At 41.8% G+C, this 25,550-nt stretch overlaps 2 protein-coding genes across 7 annotated transcripts; both read right to left on the bottom strand.

Annotated features, from left to right (window-relative positions):
* On the bottom strand, window positions 1-15,652 carry LOC125295223 (protein shortage in chiasmata 1 ortholog). Of its 2 annotated transcripts, XM_048244470.1 has the most exons (30): window positions 15,311-15,652; window positions 15,107-15,192; window positions 14,873-15,002; window positions 14,687-14,777; window positions 14,369-14,562; window positions 13,988-14,147; window positions 13,792-13,897; window positions 13,485-13,626; window positions 13,306-13,404; window positions 12,797-12,926; window positions 12,402-12,496; window positions 12,051-12,290; window positions 11,821-11,850; window positions 11,165-11,566; window positions 10,602-10,910; window positions 9,774-9,947; window positions 9,340-9,432; window positions 8,933-9,114; window positions 8,665-8,737; window positions 7,386-7,458; window positions 6,922-7,097; window positions 6,385-6,496; window positions 5,979-6,090; window positions 5,231-5,352; window positions 4,685-4,772; window positions 4,468-4,599; window positions 3,573-3,722; window positions 2,757-2,964; window positions 1,387-2,717; window positions 1-593 (listed from the first exon to the last, which is right to left on the bottom strand). In XM_048244470.1, exons 2-29 carry the CDS (start codon window positions 15,149-15,151, stop codon window positions 1,879-1,881), a joined length of 4,707 nt encoding a protein of 1,568 aa, XP_048100427.1. In that variant the 5' UTR covers window positions 15,152-15,192; window positions 15,311-15,652; the 3' UTR covers window positions 1-593; window positions 1,387-1,878. The 2 variants fall into 2 exon arrangements, with proteins under 2 accessions (XP_048100427.1, XP_048100426.1); XM_048244469.1 differs by having other exon boundaries at window positions 1,387-2,964.
* A 237-nt stretch (window positions 15,653-15,889) lies between these two features.
* susd1 (sushi domain containing 1) lies at window positions 15,890-23,982 on the bottom strand. Of its 5 annotated transcripts, none has more exons than XM_048243898.1 (21): window positions 23,469-23,982; window positions 22,876-22,959; window positions 22,580-22,723; window positions 21,877-22,032; window positions 21,561-21,713; window positions 21,266-21,445; window positions 20,860-21,048; window positions 20,477-20,656; window positions 20,082-20,261; window positions 19,662-19,841; window positions 19,316-19,495; window positions 18,987-19,166; window positions 18,661-18,840; window positions 18,197-18,361; window positions 17,864-17,949; window positions 17,513-17,699; window positions 17,211-17,304; window positions 16,799-17,054; window positions 16,505-16,544; window positions 16,114-16,207; window positions 15,890-16,014 (listed from the first exon to the last, which is right to left on the bottom strand). In XM_048243898.1, the coding sequence occupies exons 2-21, from the start codon at window positions 22,937-22,939 to the stop codon at window positions 15,999-16,001; spliced, it is 2,904 nt and encodes a 967-aa protein (XP_048099855.1). In that variant the 5' UTR covers window positions 22,940-22,959; window positions 23,469-23,982; the 3' UTR covers window positions 15,890-15,998. The 5 variants fall into 5 exon arrangements, with proteins under 5 accessions (XP_048099855.1, XP_048099853.1, XP_048099856.1 ...); XM_048243896.1 differs by having other exon boundaries at window positions 23,481-23,982; XM_048243899.1 differs by lacking the exon at window positions 18,987-19,166 and having other exon boundaries at window positions 23,481-23,980.
* Window positions 23,983-25,550: the final 1,568 nt, after the last annotated feature.

The following is a 25,550-nucleotide window of genomic DNA, read 5'->3' as shown; positions in this document are numbered from 1 at the left end:
ACTCTCACAATAATCATCATAAATATTTTCAAAAATGTACTTACAGTATACTCTCACAACAATCATACATATTTTTCAAAAACATACATACAGTATACCCTCACAATAAATATCATAAATATATTTAAAAAACAAAAGCACATATACTCTCACAATAAACATCATAAATATTGATGAGCACAAGATTGAGAACAATACAGATTGGCACTGTACAAATCACAGATAACATCCACCCAAAATTAATATACGTCTTATATCACATACATGACAATAAAAACAGCTATTAATAATTTCAATAAGTAACATTTTTATCTAAAGATTATTCTGTTTAGGGATTAAGGGTAAACATCTATTTGAATAAATATAATAAATACTATACAATCACTGTGGCTGGAACAAAAATGTTTTATTGAGTGTCCACCTTTTTGTGAATGAAATTGTATGCATAGAATATGTTAAATAACCTCTAACAGGGAGGAAGGATCCAAATCAGATAGAAGATAAAAGTCAGAAAAACCTCAGTCTTGTCTGTCCATCACTTCTGCCAGGAACCTTCTCATAGAACAGCTTTCCCTTCTTGGTTTGTGGGAATCCTGAAATAAGAAAATGAAGCACCTGCCTCAGTAAACAAAACTGAAAAGCGGCCAAATGTTGGCAAAGTTTCTCTCTAGGAGTCAAATGACCCCAACCACCACTCTGACTTGACATAATGAAATAATGCAAATACTGAAATGATCAAACATCACTTGGAGAGGACCACAAGGTTTCCTGTTTGTCATGTATTCCAGTGATTATTATAGATGTATAATTTCAATTAAATTAACGTCTGAGGGCACTATTTTATAGAGTTACGGTATTTGACAGACACTTCTGTCCAAAGCAACTTACAAAACATTAGATAAAAACATCAATGAGAAAGTTAGGCAATACATTTTCAAGTAGCAATATGTAGTTTTTTGTCACCCAAAATTAAAGTCTCTAGAATTATATTTATGTAATTCTGACCCTTACACTTCACAGTGTTCATTTTTTAAGTCCATAATATCCTATTTAATCATTTATACTTGTCACAATAGGCCTGAAACATGCACAAAATCCTCATGCAGAGAATGAACAGAATCCTCTTCAATTCAATATAATTAAACCTAAAAATTGCACCAGGAAGCACTTTTGCTTCTGTGTATGCTGATGACAGACTAAAGCTCCAGCTTGCAAACTCAGACCATCCTGTTCATAAACATGATCAAATTCCACTGTCTGTAAGTTTCTGCAAGTTTTGCCAAGTCAGCTTACCACCTTCTGTAAGACCTCTCTCGACTCTTATCAACAGCGGCACACCCAAGCCTGTGAGCTGTTACTCTCCATGAGAGGTGCCTGCGGTCTCACCTGAGGCTGGGCTCTCCAGTGGAGATATCCCCGCTCTCCTCTTCCTGTCCTGCTCAGCCCTCGCGCCCCCTGGCGTGCTGCCGTACCGGTGTGACGCGGTAGGCCTCGGAGATCAGTTTGCCCGTCCAACGCGACACCGGGGACGAGGCGATGCTGTGGGTCGGGCCACAGGGTATGGCAGCGGGCATCTGACTATGGAAGTACGGCGAAGGTTGGTGCCCACTGGCAAAGCTTCTCTCAAACGGGCTTGTGGTTTGTGTTTCCCTTATCGAATAAGTCTCCTTTGGTGAAATCCTCAACGTCCAATCACGTGCTTGTTTTGTGCGTGGGATGAACTTGTTCTCTTTGACGTCCATGTGCCAGCGTTTATGCTGGAAGCCCTGTGGAGCTGGAGGTGTTGCTGTTGCTGCTGGAGTAGGACTGAAAGAGCTGCTGCTCAAATGTAGTCCAGTGCTCCCTGTTTGCCTCCAATCCACTTTACTGCGGAAGACATCATTGCTCGGAACAGCGCAGGAATTCCCTTGTCTGCCCCCAATCATCTCTGCTGCGGAAGACATCATTGCTTGGAACGGCACAGGAATTCCCTGTCTGCCCCCAATCATCTCTGCTGCGGAAGACATCATCAGTCTTACCTGTTTCTTTATGCCCCCAATCCTCTTTCCTTTGGAAAAATGGATCAGCCTGACTTGCATTGGAATACCCTGGTTTCTCCCAAATATCTTTCTTGTGGAAGACATCATGACTCTGACGAGCCCTGGCATTCTCTGTTTGCCCCCTATCATTTTTCCACTGGAAAAAGGCATCAGTCAGATCGGAATTCCCAGTTTTCCCCCAATCCTGTGTCTTGTGGGAAAAGACATCCCTCTGACGTCCAGTGGAATTCCCTGTTTGCCCCCAATCCGGTGTCTGGTGAAAAAAGGCATCGGCCTGACTGGCTTCTTTTTGCCCCCAATCCTCTTTTCTGTGGAAATAGGCATCACTCTGAACTTCTGAAGAACTCCTTGCTTGCCCCCAATCCTCGTTCCTATGGAAATGTGCATCAGTCTGACCGGCAGGGGAATTCCCTGTTTGCTCCCAATCCTCATTCCTATGGAAAACAGCATTGGTTTGACCTGCTCCTGATTGCCCCCAGACATCTTTCCTGTGGAATATGGCATCACTCTGACCAGCACAGGAATTCCCTACTTGCCCCCAATCCTGTGTCTTGTAGGAGAATGCATCACTCTGACCGGCTGTAGAACTCCCTGCTTGTTCACATTCCTCTTTCTTATGAAAGAGGGCATCGCCCTGACCAGCACTGGAAGTCTTGTGGAAGAGGGCATCGCTCTGACCAGCACTGGAAGTCTTGTGGAAGAGGGCATCGCTCTGACCAGCACTGGAAGTCTTGTGGAAGAGGGCATCTTGCTGGGGACTGTGGCTGTAGAGGGACGCCTGCGGTTGGACAGCTGAAGCCCAGGGGTCCTGTGTGCTGGCCCGCCCCGTCTGAGGGAGCTGGGTCTGGGGCTCGGGGTCAGGCACGGGGTCAGACTGGGGAGCAGGGGAGCTCAGAGGATACAGACCTGTGGTGTCTGTGAAGAGCTGAGAACAGAAAATAGGGCTATTGAGTCTGTGTTCACACTAGACTAGTTCTAAAGAAAACTACGGATTCCTTGATGGACATCATTGTTTAAGTGCCATTAGGATGTACAATCAGGGTTCCCACTCTAAATTAAATGTAAAATTCCATGACTTTTCCCGGACTTTCCCTGACAAAAAAAATGAATTTCCATGACTTTCCATGAATTTCCATGACTATATAATGAATGGTACAATATACCGACCAATGATTTCAGAGCAGCCATAGCGTTCAAGAATCTTTTACTTTTTCTAGAGCGGGAAATGAATAAATGGGCATTGAATAAACAAAGTTGGCCTACTCAAGCAAGCAGTACATCTAATAACCAGGTATACACCAATTTTGCGTGGAAAATTTGCGTGGAAATATGTATTTTGGCAAGTAGGTTTTAAACTGCTGCAACAAAATCCCCTGATATTCCATGACTTTGCACCAAAAATGATACAATTCCCTGATTTTCCATGTCTGGAATAGACTTTCCAAAATTCTATGATATTCCAGAAATTCCATGACCCGTGGGAACCCTGTACAGTGTGTGTAGTTGTTTATGTGGTACGGAGGGGGTGGGCACCTTGATGACTTTGTGAGGGACCTCAGGCAGCAGCTGCTGGAGCTCTGTGAGGGAGGCTCCCAGGAGCCAGTGCAGGGAGGGGGCCCTCTTCAGCATGATCTGGGCCACCAGCGGACTTACACTGGGGAAACGCATCAGACAACCCTCATCCTGCAACCAGCAGCACAGAACACAATACATTATTAAACCTAGTTGCTATGTACAGGCTTAATTGCATTTCTCCAATGGTCTCTGAACAGGAGCTTTTATTTAATGACTAAATATAATGTACTGTTCCGATTCGTGACCAGATGCATTTAATTATTGACTAATTGTGAAAAGGAACTGTAACTTACTGTAAAAGAGAAGTGAGCTGACATTGTATTAGTGTGGTCAGCTTTAGACAAGATACCAATGACAGTGTAGACACCAAGCCTAAATCATACTTTAAAGATACCGTCAGCGATTCTGAATGACATCATATTCGTTGACATTTGACCCAAACACCAACAGAACACCAGAGAGTGAACTCACCAATCCCCTCCCCAAACTTCTGTTCCATTTCCCCTCAGTGTACAGAGTCACGGCTGTGTACCTTTTTTTCTACAGTGGTGTGCTCATAAAAGGGAGAGCTAACAGATTGTGAAGATAGATTTGCTGAATCTGTTAGACATTGCTTAGATTCACTGATGGTGCCTTTAACTGGCGACTTCTCCAAGGAGTAACAGCTATTTAACTCTGCCTCTAATGGTGTGTGTGTGTGTGTGTGTGTGTGTGTGTGTGTGTGTGTGTGTGTGTGTGTGTGTGTGTGTGTGTGTGTGTGTGTGTGTGTGTGTGTGTAGAATGTCCATTTAACCCTGGCTTTGTAGCAGATGGCCTTAGTGATAAAGAGAGCAGTGCTGACAGCCCTGTGTACCTGTGAGGGCAGCACAGATAGCCACTCTCTGTCCAGATAACTCTGAGGGTCGGCCTCTGATGACATCATGCTGTGATGGGCTATCTGGTAAATCCATCTGGCAATATCCTCCTCCTCTGATACGACCAAAACCTTAGAGAACGTATGCATTTAAAAAAGGTGAATCACATGACATTTCAGATTTTAGAGAACAGTGTCTTGCAGCTCAATTGTGTACCTTGACGTTGAATTCTTCAGACTTCATTCCAAAGAGTACCACAGCTGAGTAGATTAATGCCAAGTTGGTCAAAATTTGCACAGAGAAGCTAGTGAAACAGAAGAAAAGTACAACCACTGACACTTATTCACAGCATTATAGCAGTAGAACCTACTGGGAGAATGTGTAGAAGGCAGCTCCTAAAACCTGTGGCCAGATATATGCCCACATCATGAGCCAAATCCCCAAATGGCTAAGACACACACTGAATATGACAAGTAATCACTTACATCATCAGTACTGAATGAAATCTCAAAATAAAACAAACTCACTAGGACTCCATACACATTGAGGAAATACTATGGATAGTAATAATTCACATTGGAGAATGGCTCAGTATGTAACTTATTTTGCAGGCAGAAATCCATACGGAGTGAAAATGAGTCTAATGATGATGAGTCTGAGCTTGCAGTGATAAGGTAGTGAATGTGCCTGTGTGTGTGTGTGTGTGTGTTTGTGTGTGTGTGTGTGTGTGTGTGTGTGTGTGTGTGTGTGTGTGTGTGTCACCATGAGTAGCGGGCGCTGGGGCAATGCAGGAGGAGCCAACAGCAGCTGTATTGCAGGGAGAGGGCGATCAAACGCATCACCACCCGCTCACTCGCTCGCTCCATCGCCAGCTCGTCCACCTCCTGATCACACACACACACACACACACACACACACACACACATACACACATACACACACACACACACACACACACACACATACACACACACACACACACACACACACACACACACACACAGACGTGAGACACACATAAGAATGCATGAACACACACACACACACACACACACGCACACACACACACACACACACACACACACACACACACACACACACACACAAACACACACACACACAGACGTGAGACACACATAAGAATGCATGAACACACACACACACACACACACACACACACACACACACACACACACACACACACACACTAGTAAGTACCTGTAAATGCACAACATATGCACACAGGCAAATACACAGACAAGATATGAGTATACTGTCTTACACTAAGATACATTATAGACATACTAACACACACATATATTCACACAAAAACACAAAACTAAATCAACAGTCAAACAGGGACTGTTCATAAATGCCGAGGGAAGAGCCACACTACAAGAGAAAAGAAAATCCAGCGGGCAGAAGGTCGATAAACTTCATTAACGTGACACCCCCTCTCTGGCGACCACCCAGAGCCGAGCGCCAACAGAAAGTCATTAATCTCAATGACCTGCAGGAGCACCGCGGTGCTCTCGTCGACTGTAATCACAGCATATTGATGAGCTCCCCCGAGCATCTTCAGCGAGGGAGAGTGGCTCCTTTCTATCATGGTCAGGTTATACCTGCGGGAATTTAGCGATCAAAAACACAGGGGTCAATCTAAGAAAATTACAAAAACAACCAATAGGGGTGGCTACTTGTACTGTGGGTTCGTTTCTGTTGGCTAATTAAACGTTTGAGGCGTACTTGTTCATGTAATAATGTAGATATCGGGCACATGGCTGACATTTAGGTGTCCTTCAGCTTAATCGCTTTTGTGTTTGGATAGTGGAGACTGAACTGAATGCAAATTTGAAGTGGACACCACAGACAGATTTGTAGACACCACAGACTGTCTAAATAGGACAGACACTCACACGGACTCCAGGGTCTGCAGTAAAGATGAGCGATCCAGCAGACCTTCAGTCACAAACAGCGTGAAAGGGATTCTCTCCAGATTAGTTGATGAAGATGGGGGGGCTGTGGGGTCTGTCCCGTTCAACATGAACAAAAGCACAAACCAAAATCTCAAACATATACTCTGTACAATAGTGTGCTACAATGTTTCTTTTCATTTAACTGTATCTAAGCCTAATATGCAATCGTGGAATACTCTGGAATGAACTCCAGAAAAATACTGATTGTCAGATTGATTTGAGTTAGATTCATAGATGCTTTTCATTCATTAACAAAATCAGTAAAACACAAAACAGGAAGACACAAAGACATTTTAGCACTGACTTATAAGCATCTTAATCATACAGATCCTTTGAGTCCTTCCAACACTCCAGAGCCAAATATTGACACAGGGCTCAAATGCTGCCTCTTGTCACACCATGACCTCTCCACAAGGCACTGTGACAACAACAATACCAATCTGGTCTGAACTGGTTAAGATCAGCTTTGACCCTGACCAGAGGCAGGGGTGACGGTGGCGAAGGTAACATAGCTGATGTTCCTCTCCCTGCAGATGGAGGGCCAGGGCGTGTGGCCCAGGCTGTCGTACTCCACCACCACAGAGAAGGCGTGCCAGGGAAAGTCAGGACCCAGGTGCTGGCTGCACACCACCACCCAGCTGCTACGCCTCAGGCTGGGCGAGACGGGGACACAAGAGACGTCAGCGTTAACTCCAGTAGAACTTTGCATCATGTGTAAATGTCTGTAGAGAACACATGTACTGTATATACTGTATCTATGACAGGAATGGACCAGTAAGACGTAGCCACAACGTCCAGACGATTCACAAACGTGCGTAGCCACGACATTATCCAACCACGTTGCTGCGACCACTGCCGTACATGCTCACAACATTGCCGCAATGTAACTGTGTTAGGCGGGCTAATTGTTAAGAGGTCTGATGGTGCAGTTGAAGACTCACCTGTTCAACACCTTCTTGCCATCCACCTGCCAGCAGTTTTCTTCAGACACAACTGCGTCCACCACACCCTCTCCTGCAGGAGATAACAACTCATCCCCATCACCTCACTGCCTTATACTGTCAGATAATCACTGTTGGATAATCATACCATTCCTGTACAACAGACGTGTCCTCTAGTCCAGTGGTTCTTAAACTTTTTGTCTGGCGACCCCACAAAAAAGTATGACGAGGTCTGGCGACCCCACTTTCCCCAAACCCATTCTAAGTCCTTACTCAAATACCCCCCTCAAACGTTAACAACTAAATCAAGCAAAACCTCGAAAGCAAAGTCATTTGTTTATTTACTCCATATGAACAAGAACCGAGAAAACCAAACAATCCGCGATTAAACAAGTGTAGGCTGCCACCATATCAGATCAGGCTATAAAGGCGTGGCGGCGCGCTGCCAAAGCACGCACACACACATAGCCTGCAGCATTAGGCCTACAGCGTTACATTAATTATATTTATGGCGATAACAATAACAATATTTTTTTATTTCCCTTTTCTGGTTTACTATCTTTAACAATTTCAATGGGAAGGGTGGGCATGCTTCCGTGAACATAGCAAGTTAATTCTAGGAGGAATGCTGCATCACGGCTGACACAGAGATTTGCTGAGCCGACATCTGTATTTTGAGATGTCGTTTCATTTTGACAGGTTTTAAGCTCTCATTAGCCAGAACATGCGCGCCAAATCACACATTGTGGGTGGTCAAGGTTATCTTTAACTTGGCAAGTGAATCCATATTTCAGAAATTCTTTCTGATAAAGCCGGCCAGTTTTTTTTTTTATTCTCATCGGCCTGTAGATTTGTCCCATCTGAGGATCCCGGAGTAGACACACTAGTAGATGGCACTTCCGAGCTTTTGTTCAATTTTTTAAGCAGCCACCTGTCCATTTTAGCTAGTAGGCTACCTATGTCTTTTGTTTTGTTTTACTTAAAATAGCGGGAACAAGTTGAGTTTGCGTAGTGGAGCAGATAGTTACATTGTTTCTATCAGCGGACCAGTAGCCCATAGGCTGAACCAGATCTCGTTGAAAGACGAAAACATTTCTCTCTCTTCTCTTAACTGCATGTAAATAAGAAAAAGGCAGAAAAGGCCAATATTATTTTCCTTTGTTTCACCTAATAATAATTTCAGACTGAATACAGAAAATAATTGGCGACCCCACGGAAGTTTTTGGCGACCCCTAGTTTAAGAATCACTGCTCTAGTCCCAGTGCTATGACTGGCTCACCTGATATCTCACTAAGACTTCCAATCAGCGGCGTCCTCATAGAGTCCGAGTTGCTAGAAATCAGTAAGAGCACCTGCTCATAACAAAAGAAAAATATTTTAAAATGTTCAATAACTGTAATTTTATGTTGTATACTTTATAACTGTATAATTTTGTAAATTCAATAGTTGACCATCATATAAGCAACAGAAAAAAAACATGAACTTCTACATGCTATATGAAATAAAATATTTTGTTAATTCATCAAAGGGTTGGGAGGGAAGCTCACTTTTGAAAGGGGCTGCTGAGTGTCAACAGACTGCAGCCATGATTTCATCACATCCTGGAGCTCCAGGAGTTTTGGGTCTGGCTCCCGGTTCTTCTGGCTGTGGAACTGCAAGATCAGGTACTTTTTGTGCAGCAGGTCTAACACATCTGTCTCGTGGGCAGTTTTGGCCTTAGCCAGGTAATCTGACACAGCAGGAACAGTTGATGATGTCAAGCAGTGTTGAGTAACAGGTGACAGTGAGAAAGCATTTTACATCGTTCCAACTGAAAACAACATTTTAAAAACATGTGCACCACCTAAAACAGACACAAGTACAGGTAACTTAAAGATATATTTCAGAAAATAATGAGGATTAAAACACTAATTAAAATTGTCCTTATTGTATTGAACGTCACATGTGCACTGACCACAAGCTCTGGTGACTCCACACCGAAGCACCAGCTCCTTCACAGTGACGAGGGTGTGCAGCAAAGCCACCTCCACGTACAGCTGCTCCAGGCCTGAAGTGGAACAGAGATCATCAGTCCAAATAAGAGATATATCACATGACCTTTACACAGGTTGGACTACTCTCATTATCACATTCAGTCTTAAGAGGCCTTCAGACAACAGACAACACCACACATTTCTAAAGACAGCTGGTCGTGGACAGTGGCACTACTCTTGGCAAGGAAACAGTTGACACCGAGCAACAACTGTGGACATTGGAAGCTGTCTGCAAGCATACGGTTTCTCACTTGAAAGGGAAAGTTCCTAAACACTAAAGCCCCACTGGGGAAAAGGTTACCTGAATGCTAAATAACTGGCTAAGTGCTGCAGCGCTAACAGATGCAGTGCTGACCTGGCATGACGGAGAGCTGCTTCTGCTGCTGTTTGAGCAGGAAGTGGCTGCGCTCCGTGTCCAGGCTGCTGAAGTCCCTGCAGCCACCGGTGGCACTCAGGCCCAGCTCCAGCGCCCTAGAGAAGCACGGCTCGCCCACCACCTGCACCGCCCGCAGGGCCAGCAGCTGGCTCTCTGCACACACACACACACACACACACACGCACACACACACACACACACACACACACACACACACACACACACACACATGAACACACACACACACACACACACATGAACACACGCACATGAACATACACACATGAACATACACACACACACATGAACACACACACATGAACATACACACACACACACACACACACACACACACACACACACACACATGAACACACACACACACACACACATACAAATGAACACACACACACACATGCACATACACACACACACACACACACACACACACATGAAACACACACACACACACATATGAACACACACACACACACACACACACACACACACACACACACACACATGAACAGACACACACACACACACACACACACATGAACTCACACACATATGAACACACACACACACACACACACGCACACACACACACAAGAACACACACACACATTAACACACACACACACACATCAAACAGATACACAGTTGCATCACTAATAATAAAAATCACCTATACAAGGTGACAAAAGTCACCTATAAAAGGCATTTCCTAAATTGAATCACCACGATAATACTATCTTTATTTATGCCGTATGGGACGTTTGACTTTACAGTAACAGAGTGACTTACCTGTAGCCTGAACAGGTATGACCCTGCTGTTGTTATTGTCCCCCTCAGTGGATTCCTGAGCCACAGCCTTGCCATCTTTGCTATCTGAAGTCATGGGAGTACTTGCTCTGTTAGTCTGACCGACAGGAGTGTTTGCTCTGATGGCCTGACCTGTAGAGGTGATACTATGGGTTCCCTGGACAACGGAGGAGCTGCCTCTCTCTGGAGGGCCTGATGAGGACGCCATCCCCGTCACCTGAGGCTGACCGACCTCACCTGGCCTCACCTGCTCTGTGGGTCTCTGGCTGGTGAACCTCTTTACCTGTAAATCTAAACACAATACACTCAGATTACCATTATCTCCAATAGCAAAAAAAAATGATTTATAGCAGTTTACTGATTGCCATTTATGTGGAGACATACCGAAGGGACTTGGAGCATAATGGAAAATGGAATTGCTTTTTGTGCTGTATACTGAATCAGTCTAAGACTTCTGTCTAGTACGGCTGAGCCCAAATAAACTCTCTGAAAACAGTAGTAGAGTAGAGCTTGGACCTACTCTGAGAGCTTGAGCTTGGACCTACTTTTTTCTCCTGCTGCACTTGACAGGCTGGAGTTGGTCTTCTCCGAAGACTCCAGCATACACTGCTGTTGTCTGAGCATCATGAAAGATGTCAAAAGGTCAGAGTGCGTCACTGGCTTGGGCGGTGAAGTTCTGCTGGGAAGCTCCTTTGGAGGGTGTCTCACTGTAGAGAAGTTGGCCACACTCTCCTCTCTCTTGGTCGGGGTGCCTTGAGGCGTTCTCTGGTGCCCACGCTCCCAGGCAGGCTTTGAGATCTCAGAGGGCCACGCCACCTTCTCCATGATGAGTTTCTTCACAGTGGTCCCATCCTCCTGCTGAGAGGGTACCGCTAGCCGCTTCCCCTGGACAGAAGTGGCGGGAGGCTGCGTGGGTTTCGCTGAATTATTAGGAAATGGGGATTTACCTAATAGAATGTAGACAAAGAGAAAGTGTGGGGGGCAGAGGGAGTGAGAGAGAGAGAGAGAGAGAGAGAACCTTTAGTATCAGCATCTTTTAAGAGGGATGAATGGTTAGTTTGTGCCTCTTCCCCGAGGTATACTTCTTTATCTCAGTGAATATTAAATAAAAAGTTACCCCTCCACTTGCCCCTTGAGCAGGTGGGAGAACAACTGTAAATCTCTTCATGTAAGTAAGGAGAGATAGAGGAGAAATACTAACCCGCATTTCCAGAGACTTCTCTCAGAACATCTGAAATTAAGTCATATAACATCCATAAAGCATACAGTCCAGCTCTATCATATGAACAGCATATTTCATATCACACACAGTTTTGATCATCTAAAAATTTCCATTCAATATATTTCCCACTTGCTTTGAAAAACAAATCAGTCTCAATCTATTTGTAGTGTGCAGAGTGGCCCCCGTGAAGTCCTGGAGGAGACACTCACCATCAATCTCTGAGCCTGACAGCACTGTGAAGCCCTCCGGCTTAACCAAATCCCTTTTCTCAATACTGAGTGGCTCAGCTGTCATATCCTCTGGAATTTCAGCGCAGCCTTTTCCCAGAGACTGGAGCTGTTCAGGGAATCCAGTGAGTTCAACGTCTTGTTTTGGTGCTGAGATGCCCAAGAGCTTGAAGGCATCAGTCAGTGGTTGGTTCTTCTCAAAACGCTCAAGACTAGGAGGATCTGAAAACAAAATGGTATGCAGTTTTCATTTCACAAACAGAAATTAAAGTATAGTTTACAATGTGTTACACATAGTATGGTTTTCTGATGGCTGTTCATGTCAGTACGTACCAGCCAGAAGAAAACCTCCTATGGCGTTATGCTGTTTCTCTGAGGACCACAGAACCCGCTCTACCTCCTCTCGTTCCTCATCTGACACTAGCCAACTGACACACAAGAATATTATTAGCATGGGGCCTTCATCCTGTAACAGTCTTTTACCTAATGAGGTAGACAATTGGTGGCAAAAACAGTGAGCCTTTGGGACACCACTCTGATTGGTTACAATGCTGACATAGTTAATGTGTATGGTGTAAGGTTATGATTCATTTCCTATTTCACAAGGACTGATGGGTTATTTCTTCATTTAACACACATTAATCAGGAGAAATTATTTGTAAATGCACACATTTTAGTTATGCCACAGTGTTTCAATGTTTTCTGTCTGGAGATCCATGGTGACTTACTGCCTGTAGACGGGGGGCAAACGCTTCGGTTGAAGGTGACTGTTGGGCAACCGCAGCTCAGGCCGCTCAGGGCCACGAGCTGGGAAGAAGGGTACATCCAACTCCAGCTCTGGGTACAGCCTAAGAGGCACTGAGAGAGGAGACGGCAGAGATGTATAGCCACCCAGAGAGTGCAATACAGGTGACCGATGCTTTATTGTGAATGGTTAGAGTATGGTTTTAGAGCATAGTGAAATCCAATCGTGTACATTTGTTGTTTACTTATTCAATAATCAGATGACTTTTCTCTCCAGCAACTTGGAGCAGTGAGGTAATGTAATGTAACACCACTGTGTTACCACCAACTCCTTTAAAACTGCCTGTGCCACCAACACCAACCAAATGGTGACGATTGACACCAACTAAATGGTGACGATTTAGCATGGACCAAAGCTGTATGTTGTATCAACAGCTGACAATGTGTGACAACAACTATGGTGTTTGCTGAAAAGAGCGGGAAGAGTACATACCTGGGGTCTTTGGGTCTAATGGGTTGAGAGGATTCAAGCTGTTACTAGGAGCGTCAAGGGTTCTAAAATGATGCATTTCCTGTTGACCTGCTGGGGTCACTGTAAGGAAAGGATCAATGCTAGCAGAGTTCTGACAAAAGTTGATAAATGCACTTAAGTTTCATTTCCAGGTAGCTCACCTTTTTTAAGCATCTCCACCAAAGACACCTGGTCTCCCTCAGGTTCTTTTCTTACTTGTAGAATACTAGAAAGGTAGGCTAGAGATGTGCTGAAGGATTCTTTGTGCATGCTGCAGGATTCCACTTCAAGCAACATTAAGGACTGTAAAAACACATGCAAAACCAGACATCAATGAATATCTTTTTTCAAGCTGTTGTTATAAAAATTATTTTGTGATACAGCAAGTGGATAATGTCCACTGATAGGAAATAAATGCAGTAAAAAAAGAGTAAAAAATACAATATGTTATTCATATAAACAGACTACCTCTTCATCCCGAGGTGACACTTTGCTAAACCCTTCTATAACACTTGACCTCATCTGAGAGCTGTTTGTATCACCACATGAACTGACATCATAGGGCACACATCTCCTTTGAAAATTATAAATATTTTCACCATCAGATGGGAAAAAAGCATTTGGTTACAATTAAATACATGGTAAATATACATCTCCTCTATACCCAAAAATCATATGCTCAGACAGGGAACCTCCCACTGGAGTTTGTAGTGGGTCTGACACCAACACAGCTTTCAATCGGCTTAGTTTGACTCTTAAAGTCGGCATGTGTTTCTTGAACTGGTGCAGAGGAGAGCTACCCAGCGATTCCTCAAGCAGGAGCTCTAAAACAAAATGTTATAGATATATCATGCCACTAATGTTAAAATATATATTACAAGATGCATTTATAACAGGCTGTCCTTAATTTACTTTGTTTACTTTTAACAGGCTGTACTTAATTTACTTTGGATGTATTGATATGAACTGTCAATACCCTGCTACTTGTTTGCTTAATAGTGTGATAATTATTACACTAGTGTAACACTTACAAATATATACCTACCTTCATGACCCACACTCATGTCACTTCCTGTGGCTTTGGTGAAGTCATCTACTAAAGATAAATCAGCCTCACTCTTTTTGTGGGTGACCTGCCAAAGGATCTCCTCCAACTCAGGATAGGCCTGGGAAGCAGGATTGGAGCTGGGGACTATCTCCAAAGCTTCCGCTTCATTCAGAGTGTGAGTAGCGCTCATTCTAATTTGCACCATCAATTTATAGGGAAAATACAAAATATATGAAGTATACATTAAAACACTGTATTATTGTATTTATTTAACAAATGTGATGTCTATAGCCAAATATCTAAATTTCATCATACTTTTCTACAGAATCCATAGGTAGTGTTTTAGATCTTAGTTCTTCCACTATCGATCCCTTCATGTTCAGGCTGCTGGAGGAAACTGTGTTTCCTGTCATAGAGAAGTGCAACCAATTTGTCAGTTCTGAGAAAACACGTTGTGGATGAAATCTGTAGAAGCTGGTGTTAAACCTCCTGAAGTCTAACCTCGAATCCATGGTTTTCGATAGGCATCATCAGGTAGAGAACCACAGTGAAGATAGATGTCTTGAGTGTTGAGGTTGTAAGGTATTGGTAGAACCAGGCAACTTAATGTTAATTTACGCCTGGCTGTGGCCTATTCAAATTGAGAAGTAATTCATTACAAAGGACTTTTACTGCTGGAAGCTGCTTCTGATTTTGAAAAACAGTTATTTGAGATCAAAGACTAGATGACCATACCTCAAACACATAGTCAATTGACTTGTACTTCAATACCGAAAACATCTTGTTTTGTGGGCAGGTAATGATAAGTTATTCTCACTTATCTACAAGGATAAACACAGGGTTAGCAGCTAACTTTAAGTTAATTATTCTACACAGCTAAATCAGTCTGCACTTTGTCTTTAGTCTGAACTTCAACTATTTGTTTTTTGTTTCACTTACCTAGTACGAACCACTTTTAAGTAAACATAAGCTTCCAGATGGCTTGTGTGCAGTCTGTAGTATATTAGACAACACAGCTAGGTTGGCTGACGTTAGCGCAAGCTAGCCATGCTAGCCATTGTTATCAAAATTACTCAGATCAACAGCTCAGTCCTCTTGCTGTCTGTATGGTTACTAAGGACAAACTAATTACCCATAACAATCCCGACCTAGTGAATGTCAAATCCTAGATATACATTGCATTGTAGTTCATTTAATTATAGTTCAGGATTTATAGCTCTGCATTATCACTCTGAACTGAAGCAGTGCCTCCTCCCTCAGTGCGCTCGTGATTATGAGCAGCCTCTAAAGTCTCCCACCGGCCAAATCAGAATTCTACCAGAGCCCTAGACATTCTCTGATTCTACCAATGCCGTTTTGTAGCCCGTTTCTCAAAACAAGATTAGGGTAGCCTACTTCAGGTAAGATATGCAGATTGATAAAAAATAATTTAACCAGTACAGCAAAATGTAACAAAAACTAAACTGGAGGGTGGAGGAATGCAAAGTGTGTGGCCTAATGAAGACAACAATACCAACATCTGTTTGTTTCTTTAATGAAATATTATTCAAAAATGCATTTAAAAAAACATTTAAACCGGAACATCTAGAAAAACATGAGGTAAAGTCTTAATTTATGGCACCGGCAATCAATTCTTGAAATATCTGAAAGACAAAGATGATAAAATAGATTATACTTTGTATTTGGCCTTGATCCACTGTGATACAACCAACTGGGTAAAATAATGTAGCTGTGCTTCTTACCCAGTAAAAAAATATCCTATAAGAACAGCGAAGCCAAAGAATGAAATGGTTCCGCAAACCACAAGAGCTGACATCCTCATCCTGTAGGATGTCCCTGAAAAGAATTCCATTGAGAAAAAGACAACAACAAACAGCAACAATTTCAACTTACTGTGATATAAGTGCATAGGCTACTGTGATATAAGTGCATAGGCTACTGTGATATAAGTGCATAGGCTACTGTGATATAAGTGCATAGGCTACTGTGATATTATTCCCTTAAATTCAGCTTAAAATAGTATGGGGAAAAATAATGAAGGCCTATGGCACATCTACTACCCATGCAAACTTCTATTTCACAGTATACGTAGAGGTAAAACAGAAACACAGAGCAACGCTTTAAACCACTCACCTCTTGCCTTGGCCCATAAGACACATGAGTGTTTACTGCTCTGGAGATGTCACAAAAAAGAACTGATTAGGAGCTTTAAAGAAAGTGATTACTGCTATTAAAACCAAGCAAACATTTAAATGTATTGACATGAAACCCTAGGCCTATCCTGAGCATCCTGACTAAACGACAAATGCATTGTAATAATGGTGGAGTTACATTATAAGACCTTGACCGAAAGCCCCCCTCCCCATAATTGTTATTGCATAATTCACACTCTGAATGTAAGGGATTACTTCAGCCTCTATCTCTTACCTGTCCCCACCGACATGTAGTCCTCAATATGATGTAGTAATCTCTACCATTCTCTAACGGAGCATTGTAAAACTCTCCATAGTGTTGTTCATCCCCAACAGTGAAGTTCAGCACATTTCCAACATCTCTGACTTGGATCTGAGCTGCCACATATTCACCATGGCAACTGCTGTCTTTGAGGAAATGTGGACTTTTGGGGGAGTTGCAGTCAAACACCAGAGTGCCCTCTACTGGTAGCACAAACACCTCGTACAGACTGTAAAAAAAGCCAGTTGGTAGTTTATTGTGTTGTTAAATACAAAAGAAAACACAACCCTTTAAGAAGGATGCAACACCGATTGTTATTATCAAAATAAGCAAATGTCACACATTTAGAATTGATAGAATGAATAAGATATGATTGAATTCTTACCAGATTGGATCCAGAGTGTGGTGAGACCTATGCACCCAAAGATAAGGCAGTGGTCCCTCAACATCCCTAAACATGACCTCTGGTACTGGGGCAGCTATGAGAGGAAAGCAACATTTAAAAAATCACATGTATAGACTACTAGACACACCAGTATACATCACAGTAAATGTAAATCAGTAATGGATAGATGCTCATGCTCTAGATGTCCAGCCCTTGATCTTATGACCTTATAGCAGCAACACACCACAAGGGGACCAAATAAACAACTAGGTGATAATTCCTCAGGCCATGGTTTAGGTTACCTGGGATTGTGGTGTTGGTTGTGATAACAGTGGAGGATCTAGCTAGCACAGCCGTAATGTTGATGGTGTAGTTTGTAGCTGGCAGCAGTTTCAAGCAGACATGAGGCCTAAGATGTTGAGAGCTGAAGGCTTCCCTCCTTTTATCAACAAATGGCTTTTGATAGTCTCTACTGCCAACAAATATAACCTGTGCAAAAATATGGAATTATAATGCAGGATAGTGAGAAGATTGTGACAAAGAAATCTACCATTGTGCCTGATCTATTTCACGCTTTGATACTTTTGCAGATACGTTTTTTTTTATATGTTTAATATTGAATAATAATATACCTGTATATTGCAAAAACTTACTCTGTAATCCTCCTTTTTTCCATCAGAGAGCCAGCGCAGACATCTTTCATTAAAAACTTCCAACTGACGGATTCCATACCTGATTTCTGTCAAAGAATAACGTCATGTAAGTAAAAAGATGTTTTATTTGTAATCTTGAGTCAAGAAAACTACTGGTATCTCAATACATTCTTTGATATCCTTACCCCAGTAATCACATCAGTTAATGGTAAATGTGCTCAAATTAGCTTACAACAAACAATGGAAAACACAGCTCTACTGGTGTCTCTACTGGTGTCCCACACATTCATGCCTGTGTTTGTTCATTCCTCACACAAGAAGCTGAAATCCCACCTCTGCACTGCAGGGTTGCAGCCTGCCAGCTCCCGTCCACCCCACAGGTAGACACAGTGAGTCCGCTGTGGGCGTAGTATCCATCCGCACAGCGGTGAATGGCGATGCTCTCGTTATCCCACACCAGATCTGCATGGGCTAGCTCAGGCACATGCCCACATCTCGCTGCAGCAGGGCACAGAAAGGGTTTTAGAATGGAACATTATCAAATACTATTTGACATAATGACAGGGACTCTCTTCACCACCACAACCTGTTGAAGAGGAAATGAACACAATTGGCAACAATTAAACATTAATATCTTATGGGAATTATACAGTACACTATGCATATAATGTTTGAACGCTGATAGAAATCAATAAGAAGACTGACAGCAGTAGATTACCCTGTATATGGTAAAATAACAACAACAACAACAACAAACAAACAAACAAAAGATCACAGCAGAAGTCATGCACCAGTACCTTTGCAAACTACATTAGGAGGGCTCCATACAGCATCAACTGTACAAACTGAGACATTTCCAGGTCCTGCATTATAATATCCTACATCACACTCATAAAATACTTTAGCTCCCATACGAGTGTCTTTAGTCCACACAACAAGAGTGTGTGGCCAGATAGGAGGGACACCACAATTAATCTCTGTGGGGGGAAAATAAAAGATAATACAATTTGTTTATAACTTGTGAAGTGTAGCCTAAAATACTATTCCTGCCATCTGTGAATATAATGCATCACAGTATCAGTTCCTAAGAATACTGATACATATATAGAATGTTAGTCTGTACCTTTGCATTGAATGGAGGCAATTCCCCACTCTCCACTAGGGGTACAAGTCGAAAAGCTTTGCACCCCTTCCTGGTAAAAGCCATCTTTACATGTATACTGAACTACACTCCCCAATCTGCTTGTTTTGTCCCACTGCATGTCAGTGTGAGATATAACTGGTGGTGGGCCGCAACTGATTTCTGCTTGGTGAAACCAGGAAAGGGGTTATGGAAGTGTCTTGGTGAATTGAGGGTCTCTGTATATATGTGTAATAATTAAATTAGATACATTTAATTAAGTTGGTCAGAAAGCACAATAGGATACTCAAAACAAGCTTGTGCTGTATCACCTTGACATATCAAAGATGGTTCCAACCACAGTCCATTTGTGGAACAAACCGAAACATTTCCCAGACCCACGTTTCTGTATCCAGTTTCACACTCATAAAATGCTTTAGCACCAAATGTGGTGTTTTGATCCCATACTATCTTTGAGTTGGGGATAGCAGGAGGATTTCCACATGGTATGTCTGTCAAGATAGAATATCTTAGCAATAGATAGCAATGCTACAATATGCATTATGCCTGTTAGTTATATTACTTTTAAAAGTTTTTTAAAAATATTTTAGACATATAACACAGAGCAAATATGTAATCAACAGGACAGAAGAGTAAACAAAGCTCTTGCATCAATACCTTGACAAACTATGTATGGTGGACTCCATACACCATCAACCGTACAAGTTGAGACATTTCCAGGTCCTGCATTATAATATCCTACATCACACTCATAAAATACTTTAGCTCCCATACGAGTGTCTTTAGTCCACAACACATGAGTGTGTGGCCAGATAGGAGGGACACCACAATTAATCTCTGTGGGGGAAATAGACGTGATATGTACAAATGCAAAGACTGGTATTTGGGTTGCATTCACAATAGAAAAGAACAAAAGGGACAAATACCACTGAAACTCAATAAGACTATCATAGCCTGATGCATAGCCTGGTAGTGGTATCTATTTTTAAAAGACTTTTAGGCCATATCAAAAATGTCTGAAAAACTGTATAAAAAATGACCAAAATTAGATGAACTAGATTAACTTTAAACTGTTACCTTTACAAGTTACAGTTGGTTTTGTCCAGTAACCGTCAGTAGTACATTCAGAAACATTAGTTCCTGTCACATAATAAAACGCTCCATTACAGTAATATAGAACACTGCTGCCAACCGTTGTGGTGCCATTCCACACCTGTCCAGTGTGTGGCAGCCGAGGTGGATCTCCACAGGTCATTACTGAGGAGAAAAGTATCAGGACCAAACATGTCAGTTCACCTTTGATTAATCAAAAACGTTCCAAAGAGTATCACTGTGCTTTTCAGCTCAGGGTTTCAATTTTTTTCCACAGCCATCTACAGCCCGTTAATATCTCTTACCGGTAGTTCTAAGAGAATTTTGAACATGATATTTCCACCACACAGATGGAAAAAATAAAATAGAGGAAAAAATACCTTCACATGTGAATGTTACTTCACTCCATAATCCATTTTCAGTACAGACTGACATGTTGCCAGTACCCATTTTGTGATATCCCTCCGCGCATTTATAAAACACGTTAGTACCAACACTGATGTTTCTATTCCACAACATATGTGAATTAGGCACAGCAGCAGGCTTGCCACACACTATTTCTGAAAGAAAATCATTAGGTATTATTAAGCACTGTCACCGCTGATACGAGACAATAAGGGAAATGAGTGAAGCAATATTACACCATTTCAAATATCCAACATCACAAAAAGAAATCAGCACCGATGCAGGGGAACCCTAACATGATCTCTTCATGAAAGACTGTTGCCAGTGTGATGCTGTATACTACTGTATATATATATACCTTCACACTGTAGACTGGGGTGGCTCCAGAGCCCACCAGCTGTGCAAACTGTTATGCTTGCAGGTCCAACATGATGAAAGCCCACCTCACACTCATAAAGCACCTCAGCTCCCATCCTGGTGTTTCTAGTCTGGTGTTTCCAGATAAAACTAGAGTGCGGAAAAGCAGGGGGCTCACCACAGTCGACCTCTACGACAGGACAACAATGGGATTATGCCTGTTCATTAACCATCTACTGTTCCTTTGTGTACATATTTGCGAAAAAATCAGCTCACAGTATTTTGTAAAGTCATAGGTTCACTTGAATATCATTGAGTGATTGTTTCACAAATATGAGAAGATAAGACAAATAAGACAAAAAGCACAAAGAAGAAGAAAAAATCTTGAGGAAACAATCTGACATTACCTTCACAAATAAGACTCGGGCCTGTCCAATTTCCTTCTGACGTGCAAAGGGATGAGTTGTCCCCTCTTTGCCATAGGAACCCCGTTTGACAGCCATAGGTGATTACACTCCTATAACTAGTGTTCGGCACTGAGACCTGAACAGCATGCGGGACTGAAGGTGGAGGTCCACAATCAACAGCTGCAATTGAAACACATGAAACGCTGCTTCATGATTCATCAGTAGCTCCCTTGTAAGCAGATAGTTGATTTTGTGAAAATATTTTGTTTACTTTACAGATTGAGATGGCGATTACCTTCACAAAAGGCCTTTCCTCGGTGAGGGTGAAACGGAACAGTTCCTCCCTTCACATGGTACCCGATCTGACATTCACACTCGAAATTTCCGTCAGTGTTTCTACACAGACCACCCTCACCACAGACACCTTGAACCTGACATTCGTCAATATCTGATCGAAAGAAACAGTATATCATTTATTTGCAGGGCTGTTGTGGGCATGGTATCAGACACATTGTAATACTTTTACTAGCTTTTATAGCCTGGGTGAATCCAGACAAACGTGTTAGCAAATTTGAATTTGCTCTTCAGGTCGCCCATTGACCATAATGTACCTTGACAATATGAGCCATCGTTGGGAATGAAAACGGGCATGTTGTTAGTGGGAGCGTATCCTGATAGACAGGTGCAATAGTAACTTCCATGGGTGTTGTGACAGGCTGTATGATCCCCACAGATGAAGTTTGCACCAATCTGGCATTCGTCCTTGTCTATTAAATGTATATGGAAACACTAAGAATCATTTTAAGCACAAAGCCCCTGGACAGTAAAGTGCAATAAAGAACATGGCAGATCTAAATATTGTCCTTTTACACAAGTCAATGTTATTGCAATTTTTAGGTGGGAGGCTCAGAATTTAAAAAAGAAAACATGATGTTTGATTATGGGAACTGTGACAAAATCTTTCATCACATGCACGCAATCTTGCTTCATTTTTCACAATACTATGTTTTCACAAGTGGCGGGTAGAGGGTGTGGGAAGTTTCCTGTTCTTGGTATCCTAATGCTCTGAGATGAAACACTTTGTTGACAGTTGAGGTTAAAGAAAAAAAAAGTTAAGCAGACACACCCTGACGTTTCACAACTTCCTTTCTTTTCTAAAAAAATTGGCTGTTTTGTACTACTAATCATTGCATTTTCACATGCTGAATAAATTATGGCATAATACAGTGATCTGTCAAAGTGCCATGTTTCATTAGAAAATGCACAAAATGCTAATCATCCAAAATCGCTACACATACATATTCAAGAACCTACCTTCACAATGAGTTCTTCCATTGCCGACAAAGCCATACATGCAGTTACAGGCATAGCCCCCACTTCCATCTGTCTTCAGATCACAGGTGGCGTTGGGGTGGCATGTCACACACACATCGAAAACATCACCCGCCACTTCTGTGTCTAAAATGTAAAAAAGAGCTATCACATAAGGCAAATAACACCTCTACGTCCGACCAGGAAGTGGGATATATATATATATATATTATATATGTATATGTATATATATATATGTAGGATATACAATTCCGTACATACAGGTGTATGGAACTTACCTTTAAGAATACTTGGTGTGCTATGCAGAAGAAAAGCCATGATCACTGTCCCCATCAATGCCATGCTTCTTTAATCTTAGGATTCTGTCAATCACACATCCATGTTACTTGCACTCCCGACATTAGATAGTGACCTGTGTGGTGTTCCTAGAGACTAGCTGAAGCAGATGACTACATGTAGTGTCGGACTCGGGGATCCTATATGCTTAGGGTCTCCACAGATGGGGGTTTGAGGGACATGTTGGTGTTAGTGGTTTCAGGGTAATGTCTATCATTGTCAGTTCTTTTGGCATATTTCACGTATCTGGAGTATGGAGTGTATATTCTCGTCATATCAAAACGTGCAGAGAGGAATGTGCTATTACAGTCCAAGAGCTGTTATAATGATAGCAGCCTATTTTTAGCACATACAAACAGTCTCATGTCTATTTTGGAATATGTGGTAACAACTTAAATTTACAACCATTTATAAACTAGGCTACATTTCATTTAAGAAAGATATGATCTGAAGTCATGAGTAAAAAAAAAATGATGACAATATGCTGACAATAATTTAAATATTCAGAAATTATCAAATGATAAAATATACCTGCCTTAAATCCTACCTTTGTCAGTACTCTCCCAGGTCAACTTTATTTTTATCCATTTCTTTTTCAAAGAATCTGCTATACATAGAGTAGCTCAAGGAAAGTTTCTCTAGAAGATTTTTGCAAATGTTCAAGGTTAAGCTGCCTCAATAGGGTCATCGCGATTACAGCAGGGGGTCAGGCGTAAGGCTATGCGTATGCACCAGTGTACAACTGTGTAACACTTGCCACCGCATTTCGCTGGTAAGGAGTTTTGGTATGGGAGGAGAAGATAAGAGCCCTCAGCTGCTATCGCCCTGCCCACCAGCGATATAACGTCCGTATGGCAAGGTCCCCCCTCCTTCCATACTGAGTGTTGGAGGACTATGATCAAATACAACCTGTCCTTTAGAAATATTTGCTCCCTTCTCATTTCAATGTCAGCATGCACCAACACAAAGAGTAATGGGGGCTTGGGATTGTGATCCAAAGGTTCAGGAAAGGGGTGTTGTAGAGCTGGCCATTGTTCTACTTCCTATGTTCTATGGTTGAGACATTCATTATTGTTAAAGTTAATTTATGGTGCAGTGGGGGTTTAATTGCTTCTGAAAGGCCTTTTTCATGTGATCATTAGATAAAGACTGAACAGCACAGAAGATAACAGAAATTAAATATTAGATTTTTTTAAAATGCTTTTCAGTTTTCTTCTCATAGCTGGTTTCTGAGAATTCCTCTATGCTAAATAGTGGGAGCCCCAAATACCCACCAATCCGAAAGTAGAATGGCAATATACCACTTCCTGTGAGTGGGCTTTTCAGCCCATTCAGAAAACTCTCTGGAGACCGATAACAGCAATTCTACACTGAACATACAGAAGAATCCACAAGTGAAACAATAACCATTTTAAATCCAAACATATGTATATGTATGTATGAACTTATCAACTGTTTTTTTTTTTTTTAAAAGTGACAACATTTCAAAACAACTTATACACAAATTGCAATCTCTAAAAATAAAGAGCATCTGGTATTTTTTCATTAAAAAAGACAAATGCTGTGGAGTAATGGACATATTGTGTATAGTCTAAAAACAAGGTGCTACATTGACTGTATTACAACACAAAACTCACAGATGTTTACAAATTTTACAAAAACTCTTTGTAAAAACATCACTCATACCAAAGACAATTGATGAAATTGTAGTCTTTAAAAGGCTGAATCCACTCAAAGACTCCTCTTTTCGTTTTTCTTCAGCATTTATTTCAGTTTTAAAGGAAAATTCTGTTTTTAGCACTTTAAGGCCCTTTTCTGGTTTGTTTTGGATGAACTAGAGTGGTGGACACCGAAATTTTGATGATTGGTCCTGTCTCGACTTTTCTGACTCGTTTTGAATCGCCTTTGACTTCTCAGGGTGGCTGGCAATGGGCATACTGTAGTAGGCTACTCAAACATGTCCTAAAACAACCCTTAATGTTCGTTTTCAAAACTGTGCAACTCACCGAGTGGTTAGTGGTGTTCGTTGATTATTAAAATCAAATATATCGGCGCAATGTATGATTTCCAGCCGTCTTATTTGCTATTGTGAAACTATTTTTTCAGACACCTCACAACCGCGTATAAACTTCCGCTCAATTGTGAGCCTGAAGCATAGACGGTGGCGCAGTAATGTCAACGTGCAATGAGTCTTCCAACAGAAATCAATGGGATTTTACAAAATGCCAAATAAAAGACAATAGAAACTGTATTTCGCTACGCTGCTTGTTTTGGAACATCAACAAACACCACTAACCACTCGGTGAGTTGCACAGTTTTAAAAACGAACGTTAAGGGTTGTTTTAGGACATGTTTGAGTAGCCTACTACAGTATGCCCATTGCCAGCCATCCTGAGAAGTCAAAGGCGATTCAAAACGAGTCAGAAAAGTCGAGATAGGACCAATCGTCAAAATTTCGGTGTCCACCACTCTAGTTCATCCAAAACAAACCAGAAAAGGGCCTTAAAGTGCTAAAAAACGGAATTTTCCTTTAACTCATTGAGTGCCAAAACGTAAAATTACGTTTTTCCTTCCCATGCGTTGAGTGCCAAAAACGTAATATTACGTTTTTAGCTTT

Source organism: Alosa alosa, chromosome 5, assembly GCF_017589495.1.
Source record: "Alosa alosa isolate M-15738 ecotype Scorff River chromosome 5, AALO_Geno_1.1, whole genome shotgun sequence".
NCBI classification, from domain to species: Eukaryota; Metazoa; Chordata; class Actinopteri; order Clupeiformes; family Clupeidae; genus Alosa; species Alosa alosa.
This window is presented reverse-complemented; position numbering and strand designations above follow the sequence as displayed.